We start from the raw sequence: 20,202 nt of genomic DNA, 5'->3' as shown, positions 1-20,202 counted from the left end.
GGTTCCAATAATTTTTTTTTTTTATTCAACCTGACTTTTTACTTCTGTGGGTAAATATGGCCAGATATATATATATTTTAGATAATTTTCGTCATAATTACAGGATTGCCACCGCGTTCACTTATGTTTCTGGTACATTGACACCAGATGTAAAAAGTCTTGTCTATATATTTTTTACTTCTGTGGGTATTGAAATCAGATGAAAAGACTACTCCATATAGCTTTTCACATCTGACATATGTTCCTCAGATGTAAAATGTTTATGTAATATGTCATTTTTCTACTAGTGATAATTAAACATTATTTGTTGACCCGTTCTGTTTCTTCTTGATCATTCATCACTCTAGGAATGGAATGTCTATTCTACACGCATACAAATATCTTAGACTTTAAACCATAAGAATAATATACACGGCTAATTTCAAACACCAAAGCACCTTCGTGGTAATCTTCTTGTACCCATATTTTTTTTTATCATCATCTTCATAATGGCTTATCCTTATAAGCCTTCTGCCTCTGCACCACCGATGCCGGCGCTTCCCACCACCATAATAGGCCCTCAATACTGTGCTCCTTATCCCTTGGATCTTGCGGTCGTCAAAAAAGTCTTGACTATTTCAGATAGAAATTTTGCTGTCACTGATGTCAACAGCAACATCGTCTTCAAAGTTAAGGGTTCTTTCTTAACCCTCCGTGACCGTCGTGTCTTGGTTGATGCTGCCGGTTACCCAATCACCACCTTACGTCGCAAGGTTCAACTTTGTTCTCTCTCACACATTTTTTTTTTGGTTACTTTTAATTTATCAACAAAAGATACTCTCTTCGTCCTAAATTATAAGAAAAAAATAACTAAAAAGGGAAAGCGGTTATTATATTAAAATCATAAGTAAGGTTTCTTAATAATAAAGTGAATTCTTTGTTTAGATATGTAACTCATGTATTTATTTGGTGAACTTTTCTATATGATATTGTAATTTCTTGAAAGAATTTATGTAAAAAAACTTGGTAAGTGTAGTTCTGATGTAAAATTAAGTTGTATGATTTTCTTGATTGATTGATGCAGATAGCGACTATGCATGATACGTGGAAAGCTTATAGGGGTGAAAGCACAAATTCTAAAGATCTGATATTTACATTAAAAAGATCATCCCTAATCCAGTTTAAGACCAAATTAGATGTGTTTCTAGCTAATAACAAAAAACAAGATGTTTGTGACTTTAAAGTCAAAGGTAGTTGGTTAGAACGATCTTGCATTGTTTATGCTGGTGAATCTAACAACATTGTTGCCCAGGTAATAATAATTAAACTTAAATTAAGCTCCTCTAATTAGTTATTAATTATCACTTAAAGTATGTATGTATATACTAATCAAAACCCAATTTTCATGGCATTATTAATTGTTATTGCAGATGCACAAAAAACACACGGTTAAGAGTCTTTTAATTGGTAAAGATCATTTCATGGTCACGGTTTATCCCAATGTTGATTACGCTTTCATAGTGGCGTTAATTGTCATTCTTGACGAGATTAACGATGATAGAAGGGAATGATTATTATTACTATGATATAGATGTGAAGTTTCAATTACCGTTAATGATTACTTTGCATTATATTATTATTATTATTATTATTATTATTATTATTATTATTATTATTATTATTATTATTATTATTATTTTGGTTAATGTTTACCATGTATTATTGAATTAAGAGATAGATTATAGATTGAAGTGACAATTATTTTGTATTTGTGCTGGACATTATTAATTAATTACCTAAATACCAAATTTCATATTCTAGGCTCCTTCTATCATGCATAAGTGAGATAGATCATTCAAATTTCACATTCCATTTGGATTTTTGAGTGAAGTGGACTTAAATTAGAGAGATAGAGAAGTGGGTATGGCGGTGAAATTTTGGAAACCGGAATCGGAGCTCCAAGAGAGAGGAGGAAGCTAATCAAGGACAGACTAAGGATTCGAAAGGGAGCGGGGAAATATATTATTTGTGCACAGTAAATCATATACTTTTTCCGTCTCAAAATATAAGAGAAAATTTTTTAAAATTTTTTTGTAACAAATTAAATGAAAATTACATTTAATTTACCTCGTCTCTTATCTTTCACATAACCAATGATCAACAAAAATTGTTTTTAGATTTTTTCATCAAAGTGTTTTTACAAAAATAAATATGACATACACTCATGAAAGTGTTTATTTTATTTTTGTAAATCAATTAATAGTAAAATAAATGAGTAAATAAAATTCATACCATGAGATCTAAAATATAGTATTAATAAAATTATACTACTGATAGTATAAATTTAAAGCCTAAAAAGAAATATGAGGCTCAAAGCAACTGACTAACTTGCCTACCCTTGGCCATCATATAACAATTTAAGCATTTTGTGATGCAAATTAGGCAGCACTTATGACCACAAATCCACCTCTATGGCTCTATCAATTGTTTATCTTGGCCAGTCACACAAGAAAACTATAGTGCTGAGATTGAATATTTGTGAACAAACTTTGCTCAATGAGATGTTTCCCCTTGTATAAGTGTTAGTTAATACTTAATAGTTATATCATTGGTCGGGGAGTATAATGCAACACTTGTTACACTTCCACTGTTTTTTTTTTTAAAAAAAAAATTGTTACTAGTTTACTACAATAAATTTGATTTTTGGCAACGCATTTTTTTATTACAAGTCATTGGCAAAACTACATTTCTTCTAGAAAGGTAGTTTTTGCCAACGACTTGTAACAAAATAGGACGTGCCAAAAATCAAATTTCTTGTATATTTTTTGGAAACTAAATTTCAAAGACTAGTATATTTAAAATTTTACTTTTTTTAAAGGTATTTAAAATTTACTTATCAATTATTGATTAAACAACCTTAAAAATATAGTATATAAGAAAAAAGGGAGTAATTTTTGCTTGACCATTTCTATGTAAGTATTGCATGGTAGAGAGCCAAGTTCTTGACCAACTTCATCAATGAATATGCAATTATTTATGCTTTTTCAAGTCTCTTTTTCCTCTTTATTAAAAAAAAAAAGAGAGAAAAAAAAGAGAAGAAGAAACACCTTTATAAAAGTAGACTTTAAATTTTTCAAGTAATTAATCTTTGTCATACCATTCCTTCCTGTCTTTTAAATATTCTTTTTTCAGATAAAACAGCATCCTAAGACACATGAGATGCTGAGATGCATATCCTAGTTTTCTTTCAATTTTTGTTTTATGACTATATTCAAAAATTAATCAAGAAATAATGGTACAATTTCTTCCAACATTTGCATAGTACAAAAAGCTACGGTTAAACCGATAGTTTCATTTTTGTTTTCTCAAAAAAGTATTATTTAATTTAAAATAAATTTTATAAGCATTTTTTATTTTAGAATACGTAATTTAATAGACAACAAATTTTATATTCCATTCTAAACTTAATTAGGATGTTAACGTTAACGTAGTTTAGACTAACACTTAACATTGATTAAAAAAGGATTAATACCTGCACTTCAACTCATACTAAACTTTGAACTCATACTTAAGATGATGGAGACAAGATTCTTCAAAAGACCTATTCATTTTGTCTCTCTCTCTCTCTCTCTCTCTATTTAATCATTTCATAAATAAATATTTAAATAACTCTTTTAAAATGGTCCTCCTAACTATTATAGATATAATATTTGTTATAAGTCCCTGGACATAGTTCAAGATATTAAATTTTATATGTAGGATCGGTGTTCAAACCTTTGATATTTCACTTAAAAAATTTAATCAACATACTACTTGACCAAAAAAATACATATGTGGCAAACGGAGGTTGATGTGGCAGCTTGTGACGTGACAAACAACGATGATGTGTCAAAGATGATATTCAGTCATCTATTTGGAGGGAACAAATTCAAAAATTAAATTGCATAGAGAGACCAAATAAAAAAAAAGAAATTGAAATTTTAAGATAAAATAACTCATTTTTATTTTATTTTTTCTTTCTTTTGAATATCTCAAATCACATCCATTAAAACATGTTTTGGTGGTGGACGGTGATTTCATCCGATAATTGGAAGAAACTGAATTGTGTTTTAGGGTTTTTAATTAGGATAGTCGGTGATGATTTCATGTTTGAATTTGAGGTTTACTTTTTACAAAATGCAAATAACAACATCACGTGTTTAAATATCTCTCTCTCTCTCTCTCACACACACACACATAAATTGCTTCTTTTTCCGATTTAAATCCAAATATTTTTTGCTTATGTTGAAAAATTGGGGAATTAATTTGAACATGAGCTAAGAAAAAATATAAGTTTGTGTTGAATTTGTCAACAACAATAATATGGCTCATGTTGAATCTATTACGGTTGAAGAAGAAGAAAAAAAGAGAAAGAAAAATTACAAAGATAGAGAAGAACACATTTGATTTATAGATTGAAAGAGAATTCTAATAGTCTCAATATCTAAATAAGAAGAAAATATTGTTCAAAAAAATAAGAAGAAAATATCGTTTTAGTATCTTCAACATAGATTTCTAGACTTATAGAAATATGAGTTAATTTATGGGTTTAGAGAAACAAGAAGAAAAAAATATTTTTGGGTTCAATGTTGTTTTCATTTTTCGATTTGGTCCTTCTAAGTAGATGATTGGGCATCATCTTTGACACATCATCATCACTACACGCTGCCACATCAGAACGAGTTTGCCACATATGCATTTTTTTTAACAAAATTTGACGCCAGGGACCAAAATAAAAAGGATTTGCACATTCAAGAATTTTTTTTAAAACAAAAAAACATACAAGGATGAAATCCAAAAACTCGCGAACTTATAAGGACGAATTGATTATTTACGCCAAAAAAAATATAATGTTTATCATGTGTATTGAGAAAAACCTATATCTAACGAGTGATATTTTGGGTACCAAAAACAAAAGAGTGACATCTTTTAGATTTTAATTAAGTTGGTATTCTTATTAATAACTATTTTGCTTATTCAAAAAAAGACACCTATAATCGTCTCTGAAATTTTGAATACCTTATGCGATCTATGATTATGATGCCAAATTTTTAGAATAGAAGTTTGAGCGAAGTTTTATAATTTAATATATTCATTTTATTATAATTTTGGTTTTGTTAATTTTTTTACAATTATATTTGATTTGGCTGAAAATTTAAATTTAGTATTAATTTTAATTATTTGATTTATTAAAAAAGTGTAAATAAAAGAATTTAGACGATTTATCAAAATAAAAAATTTAGACAAAGAGTAAAAATAGAAGAAAAAAGTTTACACTCTTATGAATAATAAGTCTTAGTGAAAGCCTTAATGAATGTCCATTTTATCTCTTCCATTTCATATAACTCCTACTAGTGAGTAGACTTTAATTACCTTTGTTCTTTCACTTACTTCTTTGTGTCATATAAATAGGACTCTTGTTATGATGTAAAAACACACATGTGAAGAGTTGAATACAAAACTCTCATTCTCTCTATCTTTATATGTAATAGTTTGAGCCCCTCTCTTAGACGATCCCGGCATTACCACCTCACAATCTTCTCTACTCCCCTCTCTAGGAGGGTTTTTGTCTTTTGTGGGAATGGAACAACGTACCATGAGGTTCAAGTACGTGTTCAATCTATTCTCACTACTAATCGAGCTAACAGCTCGACCATGTCTCTTAGGTAATCCCGCCACTACCACCTCACGATCTTCTATAATCCACTCTCTAGTAGAGTTTCTGCCTTATGTGAGAATTGAACCACGTATCAAGGATTCAAGTAGTTATATAGAGGTGAGCAAATTCCATGCTAAAACTAATTTTTGTACTTCACCCTAAAATTGGAGCAATTTGGAAAGGAAAGAAGTTAAACTTTTAAAATTATAATCATGTGTTCAAAATTACCCTCATCCAAGTTTTAAGAATATTTAAAATTGTTTGTCTTCTGTTTCGGACTGCCCAAACCCATATTTGTTAGCTGGATTGACCGAATCATACTTAGTTAGGCCGGTTATACAGTAGACACGCTTTAAAACACAAACGATTACCACTTGATGAACGACACGTGTGACCTCCAAATTTAGCCTTCTAATCATCAGCCAACACATGTCCACATGACAGATGTCCAAGAGAATATTATAGGTCCCCAAAACCCTAAGTGTATGTTTGGTTTAACAAAAATAAAGAGGAAAGAAAGAAAAACACAAAAATAATCCATAAATAATATTTTATTCATAAAAATAATCTTTAGTTTATTTTTTTTAATGTATTAACTTAGTTCCCGTTTGGATTATCTTATTTTTGAGCTTATGCAAACAACTTATGCAAATTTTAGATATTATTATAAGTTTGTCAAGGTAGTTTATGATAACATAGCTCGTAAAATAACATAAAACCTAATTTATATTGCATAAGCCGTTTGCATAAACTCAAAAATAAATTCATTCAAACGAACCCTAGATTCGAATTTCATAGAAGTTCCCTATCATTTAATTATATAGAAACATAATTGGAAATATAAAAAACCCACTTTGGTCCATAGGTATTGGCTTGAGTCCTTGGAATATGTTCCTCTCAAGATTTCAGGTTCGATTTCTCCTAATGCTAATTTCGGTGAGCTAAGTCCATACAGAGCAAAAAAAACTCTGTCTTTAAATGGATCGCCTGCAAGTGAGTAGTGAGATTGGTCTTTGGATTAATCGGTCTTAGAGCCGTATCTCAAATTTTTTTAAAAAAAAATGGAAATATAAAAAATATATTTATTAATCTAATTATTACTATTATTATTAAAAGAAAAAGAAACTAGAGAAAGAAACTTCAGCATGACACAGCAACATCACGATCCTATTACGGTGACGATGAATAGGAAAAAATAAGCCAAATTCAACTTTCCTTACCATCAAAATATGCCACGTGGCGCGTGATATTAAACACTCAAAATCCGCGCGTGAGTCATACAACACCGCCCAATAATCGCAAGCTCCTTTCAGCCAAATAAATAAATTGAATAATACGAATTTTCCGGGAAAATACTTTTTTTCTTTCAAGAAAATCTTTTCGCAAAAATTAAAATTTCGCCGAATCCACTTTTTAGCACAAAAAAAATAAAAAAAATAAAAACAAACATAAAAACCGACGACTTTTCGAATCATGATGATTATTGCAATTGATTTTTGTTTTGTTCATGTTCATGTTCATGAATTGTGCTTGCGCTAGGGTTTCGTAATTTTCCTTTAATTGAGAAATTTTCCTTCAAAGTTTTAATCTTTTTCCGTTTTTGAGTATTGGGTCGTTGATCGAAATTGAATTTAAGGTGTTTGAAGAAAGTTCAAAGAGAAAGGGGAAAAAAAATGATGGCTGTTTCTTCTTCTTCAGCTAGTGTCGCAGTAGATAAAGCAACTAGCGATCTTCTTATGGGTCCTGATTGGACCATGAACATCGAAATTTGTGATTCAATCAATTCTAATCATTGGTAAAATCTTCAACTATAAGCAAAAGAGAAAGAAAATTAGATAGCATATCAATTTATAATTTTATTTTTTTGTTATGAATGGGTTTGACTTTAATCATCTACCAGATGTTTGTGATTTTATGGTTTTAAATATGATATATGATGTTTCATGCAGATGTTTATGGGTTGTTGTTATGATAATGAAATTTGGGGCAAAAAAAAAATACTAATTTTAGGTGTTATTGATGATATTATTATTTTATCATGTTTTTCTGATGAATTAATCAAGAGTAATTTTCTCAAAAAATTTTAATTACTGTTTTAGATTTTTTTTTTCATGCATAATTGTTGGTGTGAAAGTGTAACAATAATTTATAGTGTAAATTTTTACGTAGAAACAATTTTCAGTGAATTTTAGAACAAACTTACTAGGTTGTCTCTTTGGTTTTCTCTACTTTCTTTTTTTTCTTTTTCTACTTCAATGAATTTGTGTTTTGGAAAATTAGTGATTTTTTAACTGAATATTTGGTATTCTTAATTTATCAGGCAGCCAAAAGATGTGGTAAAAGCTGTGAAGAAGAGAATACAGCATAGGAGCTCTAAAGTTCAAATACTAGCTCTCACGGTACTTTGTTGGCAATGTTTTTAGGATTCACCTTTGCATATTTACTTCAATACTTCTGAATTCGTTTTTGTTTGGAACATGATTTATGGTTTCTTGTTGTCTATTGATTAGCTTCTGGAGACAATGGTGAAGAATTGTGGTGATTACGTGCACTTTCAAATCGCTGAGAGGAATGTATTGGAGGAGATGATAAAGATCGTTAGGAAGAAGGTAAGTTGGCGGTGATTGGAAACTTTTGATGCATTCTGTTATAATTTGCACATTTGATGCTCAAAACAAATTGTTGTTGCATATCTATATACTTAATATTAGCTAGTAATTTGTTTTCTTCGAAATAATAAATCAAGCCTGTAGTTGTTCAACCTTCAATTCCACCCTTGACAACCTTTCTGTTATCGATAGTTTTTATATTAGTATATTAGTAAAAGTAAAAATAAAATTATCAAGAGAAATACAGAAAACATTGAGAAGAGACTGATGATAATCAAGATTTTCATATTGATGATGTGATTCACACCTGCAACTCTTTTCTGATAGTGGAAATAATTTTTGTTTCTCTCGGCTGAACTGTTGTGCGGCGGAGTGCGGACTGCTTTGGAAATTTACCTATTAGAGTGATTAGTATCAATATCAAAGTTCAATGCAAACATCATGACTTAATTTACTTCATTAATATGGCATTTGGTATTGTTGTCGTTTACTGCGCCGCATGCCTTGTTTAATTGATATGCAAATGAAGTTTGTGGCGCTACTCATGTATATCATTAATGACCTTTATCTTATACTGTCTACGGTCTAGTCGAGATTTCTCATGTCATTCCTGTATTCAACCACTGTAATCATGGTTGTAGACTTCAAAATTTAAAGCCACTGTCCTTCAACCTTTAAAAGGTTATGGGGTCATGCAGGGGCGGATCTTTTCTAGGGAGGGGATGTGAATGGCACCCCTCAAAGTTTTATTCTTTTTAGTTTTATCTATATATTACAAGTTTCCCCAAATATTGTCAATTTTATCTAATGGCGTAGTGGCAATAGTTGGTTTTGCGAGTGGATGGTTCGGTGATCGATCCCGATATTTGCCATTTTTTGTGTATTATTACTTCATTATTGAAAAAATGGGATGAGAAGGATTGAACCCGTGCATGTGAGGTAAAAGGTAGCGATTTTTACCACTGCGCCAAGATACAAATTTGTTTTGTACATTAAATGTTAATAATCATTATAAATATGACCACATCTAAAATTTCAGTCAAGATCTGCCACTGGGCACTGAGGTCATAAGCTCAAAATTATCTGAAATTTTATGTGCGGTATTTCCTGTACGAAATATTACTGTGCAATGTTAAGTTGGTGCCCTTATATGATTGATTATTAATTAATTAACCTAAATATGGATGGTATTTACCTAGGCAAAACAATTTAGGATTTTAAAATTCTTGTAAGTTGTCTCGTCTAACATAAATACATGTGGTGATCATTTAGGCAGACATGCAAGTGAGGGATAAAATTTTAGTACTGCTCGACTCGTGGCAAGAGGCATTTGGGGGTGCTGGTGGAAAATATCCTCAGTACTATTGGGCGTACGAGGAATTAAAGGTTAGTATACAGCTGTCTACTCAATAATATTTCTTGATTGTCTTTTATACAGTCTATCTCGATAGCGTCATGTGTAAAGCGGGAAGCTAGATAAACTCAAAATTAGTATTCACTTAACATCTGTGGATTTTCTATTACATGACGTTTCACTTTTGCAAATTTTAAGAAAACAACTTTTCTTATGATATATTTTTCCAAATTTGTATTTTATAACTTAACTTGGCACCTCAATAATTTGGATAGATGTTTTATATACAAACCTAATGTGAATAGATGAATTCTAAAGGTTTGTTTTTGTTTCAGAAAACATTTTCTATTTTCAGTTTCAAATACAAAAGTGCCACCTAGTTTTTCATTTTGTTTCCTGTTTTCAAAGTTTTGAACTATTTCTTATACAAACCGTGAAAAATCAGAAATAAAGTAAAAATACAGTGGCATGTAAAATGTTTCCAGAAGTCAAACAAGTCCTAAGGTTTCTCTCAGAACCTCAGTATGGAGAACTGTCGTTGTTTTTGTTGCTAAATTAAGTTGAACTTTGTGATTGAATTTGAAACAGCATTAATGTCTGTAAACCATAGTTACACGAATCATAATTCAATGACTGTTAGATCATATCATCAAATTATTGTGTTGAATTTTATAAATGGCAGCGGTCTGGAGTTTCTTTTCCGAAGCGTTCACCGGATGCAGCTCCAATATTTACTCCACCTCCTACTCATCCATCTTCATCTTCAAGAAATATGCATCCTGGATTTGGGATGCCAAGTAATTCTTCCAAAACACTTGATGAAACAATGGCAACAGAGATAGAAAGTCTGAGGTGAAACTCTGATTTTTTTTTTTGTCTGCTCACCTATGCTTCTGTGTTTATGTGTCACTGAATTTCCATATGCTGCCAGCTTCGTCTTTTGGCTAATTTTCCCTTTAAATAAATCCTTAGTATGTCAAGCTTGGAATCCATGCGGCATGTGTTGGACCTTTTGAGTGACATGCTACAAGCTGTAAATCCTAATGACCGTGCGGTATGTTAAACGGTGTTGCTTGACCTTTCTAAATCCTCTTTGCAACCAAGTAAATTGGTTTAAGTGTTTGCTTTTTATGCTCTATAGGCTGTGAAAGATGAAGTAATTGTTGATCTTGTTGATCGATGTCGCACCAACCAGAAAAAATTGATGCAGATGCTGACAACAACTGGGTTAGTTCCATTAAATAAGTTATAGCATGCGGCACATCTCAAATATAATTGTGTGTCTATAGGATTTGCGGAATAATATTGTTTTATCATGGTTATGTTGTAGGGATGAGGAACTTCTTGGGCGGGGCCTTGAACTGAATGATAGTATTCAAAGTTTGCTTGCGAGGCATGATGCAATAGCTTCTGGAGCTTCTTTTCCAAGTCATGGTGCAAGTTCAAGCACTATATCATCTGAAGGTCAATCAAGTGTCAATCAAAATGAAGTGAAGAGCCCCAGCCCGGCTGAATCTTCAACACCAAAAGCTAGCCCTCTTGCTGCAGTTTATTCTGAGCCAAGGGGAGAGAGTGATGAAGAGGAAGAAGATGAATTTGCACAGCTTGCTCGAAGGTATCTTAAAACTGATAATGTTTCTTAAATTGATATTTTATTGCTCATGGTTATTATGGGAACAATTTTCTTTTCCACTGCACCTTTCATATGAAATTAGAAGTGTTACATGACCAACATCGAAAAACATAAATAGTTTCGCATGTCCTCCACACCATGCATTTTGGTGATATTCATGACAATGTGTTGATTTGCATGGTCAAGTGAATTCTGTACTGGTTATGTTCAGCTGAAATAGGGAATCATTGCATGAAGTGTTTGTTTTTTTTTTAAAAAATTCACACTGCATGCCATTTTATTCTATCGTATTTGACAAAGCACGGTATATTATATGCCTATAAGTCTTTTTTCATCATCAAAGAATTTCATGTAAATTGGCATAAGCAACATGTTTGTGGTCAAATTGTAATTATTCCAATTGTTCAACTTTTTCAATAATTTTTAATCAATTAATTAATTTGTTTGAACTCTTCACTACGGCAGGCATTCTAAGACACAATCAGTGGCTTCTAAAGATGCTACAATTGGTTCTAGTGAAAATTCAGGGTCAATGAACACCAACAGCACGACTCCAAATGTTCCAGAGACCTCAACTTCTATCCCATCCTTGGCATTAGCTCTTCCCGACCCGCCGGCACCTATTAGTACTACATCAAAAGATCAGGACATCATTGACTTACTGAGTATCACTTTGTCCCTGGCACCATCTTCTCCACCGCCAACAACATATGCTCCATCATCAGCTCCTACCCAAGGCGGCATGCATCAGATACCTGTTCCATCCAGTGCAGACAGTTATTCTTATTCTCCCCAATCATATCTTGGAAATTCGCCATTCAACAGTTACGTAGCTCCTTGGGCTCAACCTCAATCTAAGTCAGAGTTTCAAACCCAGCCTCCACAACAGATGTATCAATCCCGATCCCAACCCACAACCCCGCTCTCATCTCAACAATTGCATGCACATTATCAATCCGAGCAACAGATGCATCAATCCCGATCCCAACCCAACACCCCGCCCTCATCTCAACAATTGCATGCACATTATCAATCCGAGCAACAAATGTATCAATCCCGATCCCAACCCAACACCCCACCCTCATCTCAACAATTGCATGCACATTATCAACATAACCAACAACCCCAATCTGAACTAGCTCAATCACAGCTGCAGAATCAACACTTCCAATATAGGCCTCACCAACATAATGAACCCCAACCATCACAATATCAGCCTCAACAGCGTCCACATTTACAGCCTCAACCACAACCGCAGTTGCAAATACAGTCTCCGCATCAGCCTCAACCCCAACCACCGATGCAATTACAGTCTCAGCAATCTCAACCGCAGCCACAATATCAGAACCAACATGCTCAATACCCTGCAAGATATCCTCCACCACCATGGGCTGCTACACCTGGATATGCCAACTATCAAAGCCATGTATCGGCTCAAAATGCTATTTCAACCTCTCAAGGCAACAGCGCAACAGCATCATATCCTCTTGCTGCACAAGGGGTTAGGCCCTTGCAACATCAGCATTCACTCCCTTCACAAGCAGTTGATCCGAGGGCGGTAAATTCTGGACAAAGACCCTTCATTCCCTCTTACAGGTTATTTGAAGATTTGAATGTATTTGGAAACACAGATGGAAGGGTAAGTGGTACATCATCCAACGTGTCGGGGGCAATGGGACCCGGTATGGTCGGGGGAGGACGTAAGTGAAGTTTTTAGTTTTATATTCATCTAATGTAAAGAAAAAAGTGATGTGCTGTATATCAACAGTATTGTTAGATTCTTCACATTTGCTGATTATCTAAGTTGTTTAGATTGATGGAAGTCATTAGTTTTGAGTGCTACCTAACCTCAGATATGACAGACATGGAACATTCTTTGATATAAGATTTTAGTTTCTGGCAGTGGTTCTTACTTTCAATTTCTTTCATTTCATTGATTCTTCAAGCTTAGTTTAGACTTTAGAGGTGTTTATGTTGTACTTGCATGTGTTTCATAGATTTATAGCATGTTTGGATTCGCGTTCATGTGTCAATTCTCGTTTCCCAATGTCATTTCCACTGCAAATATTCTGAAGCTACAAATTGAAGCGTCTAATAATTGTGCGTTTAAATGGTTCTGAACATATGCTGAAGCCGTTTAAATGGTTCCGAACATATACTTAAGCCGATAAATGTAACATGGTTTTATTAGTAGACAGATCCATGCAGACACATCTGATTATGGATATTTTTATATGTATAATTCTTGTCTTTTTTTTTTTTTTTTATGTTGGAATTTATGTATTTGATCATGGTTGCAGAGAGAAGCTAAACAATTATGTCTTTCATTTTGAGCTAATGCATGTGGAACTGTTATTTTTATGTTGGTTTTTCATTTTTTTTTATCAATCCCCTGGTTCTCTCAGGAGAAGTGAGTCTTGGTAATTCAAAATTCGGTCACGAGGTAAATAAAACTTAATTTTATTTTTCCTTTTTACCCCTAAAATAATCAAATTTTACTTTCTATTTCGGGATTGGATTTATGAATTCAAAACATGAAATTGTTAATTATAGGTCTGTATAAGATTTCTACCAAAAAATAAGTCTATGTAAGTTTGCTAAAATTACATAAATATTGTGGGATGGAGATAATAATATATTAGTTGACTTATATATGAAATGTGAGCATGTGACTTTTTTTGGTAAATGAAATGTGATACTTTTTGAAGATGTGATGATGGATATGTTAATATAATCCGGATGTATTATTGAAACACAAATTTTTACACTTAATGGAAAAAACACAACAACAAAAAAACAATTAAAATCTAGAGAAGAGTGTTAGAGATTTGTTAACAGGTTAGCACACCGGTTATAGTCTCGTGACACATGTGATAAATTGAGGTTCTTCATCCATGGCAGTGGAGTAGAGAGATCACCACTTGAAGTAGAGGATGGAAAAAAGCATTTGGAAGTGTACCCTAAGTAATCATATTAACAACAACCAACAACCAAACTAAGTATCACGAAAATAGCACGAAATGTAGCACAAAAAGAGCAAGAGTTTAAGTTACAAATCATCGATCACTTGTTTTTGTCTACACGTCATAAAACTTTTCTTTCATCACTCACACTCAAGCACTTCATTCTCATCATATTTCTGAGTTTACCGAGTGTTTCTATTTGCTTCTCAAACAAGAACTGTATTTATCTTGTAACAGAAGATTGCTCAAGTCAATATATAACTATGATTGAGTGTTACCTTGTAAAATTTGTAGGAGTAAGTAGATTGAGCTTGTAGGGCTTGAGGTTTTTGATCTTGGTCTAGATCAAAGAAGAAGACGACGGAACGTAACCCAAGATTAGGGTGAAACAGTATAAATTTTGTGTGTGAATCTCTCTTACCTTTATAATAAAACTATATATATATATAACTTATTTAAATTTAATAGTTTTATTTTTAATCTAGAAATTTAAGTGTTGTGAATATTAATTAAAGCAAATATAAAAATTTATTATAATATTAATTTTAAATTCAAAAATCAACTTTAAATATTAGATAATTCTTTACACTCAATTGATTGTATCTCATTCCCGTGAATTAAAGATGACTATATCATGCATTTCAATAACAAATATTGTTGTTGTTGGTTGAAAAGTCTTGATTTTCAATGACATCAACAACTATATACCTACAATATATAATAATACCACTCTCATTTTGCATATATTAAATATATATGACTCTTTAAATCATGCATATCATGTAAGAATGAATATTATATATATTGAAATATAAAGTTATTGTCGTGTAAAATTTCAGCTTTGTTATTTTATTTTTACTATCTATCTATCTATCTATCTATCTATCTATATATATATATATATATATTAGTAAAAAAAAGTATCTATTAAATAACTTATTATATATTTTGAATAATTGCATAAAATTTTGTAATATTCTATTATTTTATCAAAATATAATTATTTATATGTTTCGTCTCTCATATATTTTCATCTATTCTTTTGTATATTTTTCTTTTCTTATTTTCGCACACATGCATAAAATAAGAGGCATTGTTTCCGACTGGCTGCTATAAGTAAAAATTCAGTTTTAAGATAATTGAATAATTGATATATTTGATGTATAATATATAATGAATATTGAACCTTATTAAAATGCCAACAAGTGTAAAAAATTATTACCCCCTAATTATTTATTACTTCTATGATTTTATATTTATTTTTAAAAAGATGTATGCTCTGTAAAATGATATTTTAGCTTAAAAACGTTCAAGTAAGTTAAAACGTACAAGTTTAAATGATTTTATAGATTTTATAGAGTCGTGTAAACTCATTTTGACTTGCGGTTTTACTCAGAACTATTTTTGATTTAACACGACGATTTAAAATGAGATTTTAACAAATTTACACTTGAGATTAAAGATCTCTAGGGAAACCCCTAAAAAAAGATTGAACATATGCGACGAACGAATTACTCTTGAAAATTACCCTTGTTGATTGATTGAAGATGTGGTGAAGTCATGGATAAATCCCTAAAGCTTGAGTTCCAACTTAATTTTCTTACAAACAGCCCCAAAGCTCCTTGAATGACGTTAAGACACTTACGTATTAAATCACCCTTCCAAAGCCTATGTCAAGATGGATTGCACATGCAATGTTGGTAACAATGGATGAAATTTGGGAGGAAGGAGAGAGAGATGGCGTGAGTTGGAAGAAGAGGGGGTGAAGAATAAATGCTCAAACCTTACTCTAATTGACCTTAGGAACATATGAAGTGGATTGCATGCTTGTTTTATGTTCAATTTGGTGAGTTTTGTGTAATGAAGATCAGAATGAGTTTTTTTGCTTATGTCAATTGTTTGTGCCGCTAGAAGGTGGAGTTTTAAGGGAATTAAAGAAAAGTTGAAGTTAGAGTTAGGAAGGTAAAAAATTCTGCATAATTTCATTTAGACATATGTCTAGTAATTAAGCTGTATTTGTCAAATCGTAATTTCGTTTTTAATGGAATTTACATGTCTGGAAAGCCAACGAAATTCCCGTCGTTTGGGCTTCAATTTCACGTATTTTGGATAATGTATTGTTGGTAATTTGCTCATACTATCTTGTGTAGAACAATTTTAATTCCACAGTTTTAATGTTTTCCGATTCAGTTATGCATACTCCTATCGATATTATAGATAAATCAATATAAAGTGTTATAAATTTTCTTTTGTTTGGATAGGGTAGTTAGTCCTACTGTAATTGTTACTTGTCTTTTAAAAAATGTGTCTGTTATTGTTACTCATTAGTGTATCTTATTGATCTATTTTTCTTTACTACTATTATATCGAATAAGATACTAAAATAGTAGGGCTTGGTATACCAAGGTTAGAATTATACGGAGTTAATTACTTGTTTTCTGAATAGCTTAGGATCAATGGATGATAGATCAACAAGGTGGATGAATGCTTATACCGGAACTACTCACTACTCTCGATGAGCAATCAGACTTCTATTCTCACAAATAATTCATCCTAAAAAAGTGCCCATTAATTACATTCACTTGGTTAAACTACTATCTTGTCGGTATATTAATAATTTCTTAAAATATGCACATTACATTAAAAGATAAATACTATGAGCCAGAGGAAAGCTCTAATAAATAGCTGAACCTCATGGTGATTGCAGTATTACCATATGTATCATGTTCCAATTTTTTTTTTTTTTTTTTTTTAAAAAAAAGAAACGATGGATAAATAATGTAGTATGAAGAACAGTGGTACCATTACTACTAATTATAACATATTTCTTTTTAAAGACAACTATAACGTTGTTGTTTTTTTACGAGAAAAGGTATAACACAAACACAACGACTTATTCAGATGTCACTTATCTTAGGACAACTCTTGTTCAAGTATGATTGACTGCGGAACATAACTATAATGTTATTGTTAATTAATAAAAGAGTAGTATATGGTTTATCTTTACTAAGAGAAAGCCTATGAATCTTTTTCATAAGACACCATTGCTATGCAACTGTGTTCTTGAGTGTCACATTATGTTGTGCTTTCCTTCGTATCTAGTCACAAATGATTTTGGATCATCTATCGCTTTCCACACTCATTCATCGTGGAGTACACGTCAAGTGTCAAATCTTTATTTAACATTTCGCATCATACTCTCTAATTATTGAACTTAATAGATGAATTTCTTTTTTATTGACATGTTACAATTTCAACACTAATTTGAGTGATTGATACATTTTAGTATGAAATTGACCATTCACTCAATATTTAGGAGTAATGCCTAACATAATTCAGAACCTTCCTTTACAAGTAACCTTGAAACAAGTAATTTATAAACGTTAATTTGAAGAACAAAAGTATAAGAAGTATCAACCTGGGATATGGATTTCCCTTTACCACCTTCTGTCCATATTTCCTCCGACGAAAGCCGTCTCCAAGGATTTCAAAATCCACATAACTTTGCATCACAATGCGTGGCTCTAATAAACCTTCCTCTGATACTGCTACTTAATTGGATTGATTCTCATTTTTCCTGGTGAACAATGCACAAACATAAGTACAGTTCGGTTCAGCTATATACGTTAATGGTTCGGTTCAGTTTTTTCGAACCATTGTTATGGTTCAGTTCGGTTCGGTTCAGTTAGTGATTTTCTAATTTGTTTTTATGACAAATTTCAGAGACTCTACTGAACGCGAGGTTGCTCTCATGATACTCAGAATGTGAAGGACGTTCTTTCGTTCATAAACTCGAATGCATTGTTTATAAATAACCAAGCTGAATGATTTTATGAAAGAGATCCATGCTGCTGGCCAGAATGGGGAAATTTCAGGTGAATTTTGCAGGTTTAATGTAGGGATTCAAGACTGGTACATCGATGCAATGTCAAATACTATGTTTGCCGGGTTTGTGAAGTTGTTCTGAAGTCAGAGTCCCTATATGGGATGCACACCAGGTTTCTTGTAAGCATCGTGAGGTGATGATATTTACAATCTCGTTCATGTTATGGTTTGTTCATGTTTATATTGTCTTACTATAATTTTTTTTATGGGTATGATTTGTTTCCCTTTGCATCTATTTTACAGTCACCCCAAACCAGCTTAGATTAACAGAATTATTATTTTGGTCAGGCAATAAGTATCGTTTTGGAGGGTATGATTTGTTTCCCTTTGCATTTGTTAATTATGCAATGGTAATTATGACAGTTCATTGGATGGAATATCAGGCTTTCCAATTTTTTAATCACATATATTTGGAAATCAATTTTCTTAATTCCAATTTTATAGAGTTGCTAACTCATACACCTTTTTTATTTTATTTATAGGAGATCTAGTCATTGACAATGGTTTCTTTTGTATTATTTGATTGGTAAGTTCATTTTGACTAGTCTTAACATTTTGTTACTGTTACTTTCTACTATGATTACAAAACTTAATTTCTTAAATTTTGGGTTTATTATATCTTTGGGTATATTGTTGGATTTTTGTTAAACTTATTAGGTTTTTTTTTGTATATTTTATAGATGTCCGCTAAAGAAAAGACTTGGACCAGATTCCTCAAACAAGATGGCTGCACAAATGATATCAATTCAGGAGCAAGCAAAGACATCAAAGGATGAGGCTCAAGGAGATGTGAGAAATTATAGGTTCATTTTGAGATTTGAAGTGTTACTTGCATTTTTTGCTATGCCTACACCTTATTTGATAGTGATCTTTTGTGTTTGTAAATTATTATTTCAGTGATAAGATTTTTATATTTTTCAGATTTTTGCTTAAAGTTATTGAGGGGTTTTTCTGTGGTACTAGTGGCTACTGGAAAATATTAAACTTTTATTTTATTTTTTTTTATAAAATTGACTATACCCATGGAAATGCCGTGGGTAATGCTTACTGATGGCTTTTCTATGGATAGGTTCCCACTGTCAAGTCCTCGATAATACAGTGGGAAAGGCCGTCGGTATTACATGGGTAACTTTACCCACGGCATATCAGCAGGTAACAAGTTACCTACGAAGTTTTATTCCACGGCCACATGCCGTGGGTATTCCGTGGGTAAATTCGCTCTACCTAAGGTAAAGCCGTGGGTAATAGCAAAAATGGCCGTGGGTATAGCCTGATTTTCTTGTAGTGACTTCGAGAATACTCGCTTCCTTTTACTTGCTTCTGTCCATATTTTCTCCAGTTATATCCATCATAAGGATTATCTATCAGCATTCATTGTGGATAGTGTTAAAGCTTTTTGGTCCTCTTCCGTGTTCTGCTGTGCCGTCTTACAAGGTTGAGTGGCCTGCTGGTATGTTTCTTTTGGGAAGGTAATGTTCTTAGAATTTAGATTTGGACCTAATTTAACTCTATATGCTAACTTATCGGTATACGAGTTGCCCTCGCTTATAACCATTGTTCATGCTTAATAGTTAATATGACTCTCAACCATCTCAAAAAATCTAAGATTCATATGCATGAGAAAAAGAACAGTACTATGTGTGTGTAATTAATTACTGACCATATTTGCCAAGAGAGAGACGGTTGTCTTTGACACAAATTTTGCAGTTGGCTTGTAAATGAGAGACTGATTGGTGTCAGGTTTGGGATCCATGTCAGACTGTAATTGTAAAAAACATAACAGATGTTAGAAATAGAAACCAAGAAGCAATTCAAAACAGTATCATAATGTTTTAAAAACCGAACAGGACGTTAAACCAGCATGATCTCTAGGTCCTCATTCAACCGCCTTATTTGAATCGGGACTAAACCGCAATCAAAGTTAAACCACCAACCTAGTCAAACCGTATTAAAGGCCGGTTGCAGCACAAATTGATGTTGGGATTCTATTTGATTGGATCACATAACCAGGAATGCTAGTTAGTAAAGATTGAGCCAGATTGAGCCAAAATACCTACCCACAAAAGTGAGTGATTTTGCTT

General features: G+C 32.2%; 2 protein-coding genes and 1 long non-coding RNA gene across 4 annotated transcripts; all 3 read left to right on the top strand.

The window, feature by feature from the left end:
• Positions 1–305: 305 nt before the first annotated feature.
• LOC123890511 (protein LURP-one-related 10-like) lies at positions 306–1,642 on the top strand. Its single transcript, XM_045940133.1, has 3 exons — positions 306–752; positions 1,064–1,291; positions 1,410–1,642. The coding sequence occupies exons 1-3, from the start codon at positions 489–491 to the stop codon at positions 1,548–1,550; spliced, it is 633 nt and encodes a 210-aa protein (XP_045796089.1). The 5' UTR covers positions 306–488; the 3' UTR covers positions 1,551–1,642.
• Positions 1,643–7,023: 5,381 nt separating this feature from the next.
• On the top strand, positions 7,024–13,175 carry LOC123888749 (TOM1-like protein 6). Of its 2 annotated transcripts, XM_045937905.1 has the most exons (9): positions 7,024–7,472; positions 7,998–8,076; positions 8,188–8,286; positions 9,559–9,672; positions 10,323–10,492; positions 10,613–10,694; positions 10,782–10,867; positions 10,971–11,255; positions 11,739–13,175. In XM_045937905.1, exons 1-9 carry the CDS (start codon positions 7,351–7,353, stop codon positions 12,979–12,981), a joined length of 2,280 nt encoding a protein of 759 aa, XP_045793861.1. In that variant the 5' UTR covers positions 7,024–7,350; the 3' UTR covers positions 12,982–13,175. The 2 variants fall into 2 exon arrangements, with proteins under 2 accessions (XP_045793861.1, XP_045793862.1); XM_045937906.1 differs by lacking the exons at positions 7,024–7,472; positions 7,998–8,076; positions 8,188–8,286 and adding an exon at positions 9,036–9,508 and having other exon boundaries at positions 9,539–9,672.
• Positions 13,176–17,960: 4,785 nt separating this feature from the next.
• Positions 17,961–18,860, top strand: LOC123891574. Its single transcript, XR_006803161.1, has 4 exons — positions 17,961–18,255; positions 18,365–18,431; positions 18,604–18,647; positions 18,802–18,860. It is a non-coding gene; the product is annotated as an uncharacterized LOC123891574 (long non-coding RNA).
• Positions 18,861–20,202: the final 1,342 nt, after the last annotated feature.

This window comes from Trifolium pratense, linkage group LG6 (assembly GCF_020283565.1).
Source record: "Trifolium pratense cultivar HEN17-A07 linkage group LG6, ARS_RC_1.1, whole genome shotgun sequence".
Lineage (NCBI taxonomy): Eukaryota > Viridiplantae > Streptophyta > Magnoliopsida > Fabales > Fabaceae > Trifolium > Trifolium pratense.
The sequence above is the reverse complement of the archived record's forward strand: the minus strand, read 5'-3'. Positions and strand labels throughout refer to the sequence as shown.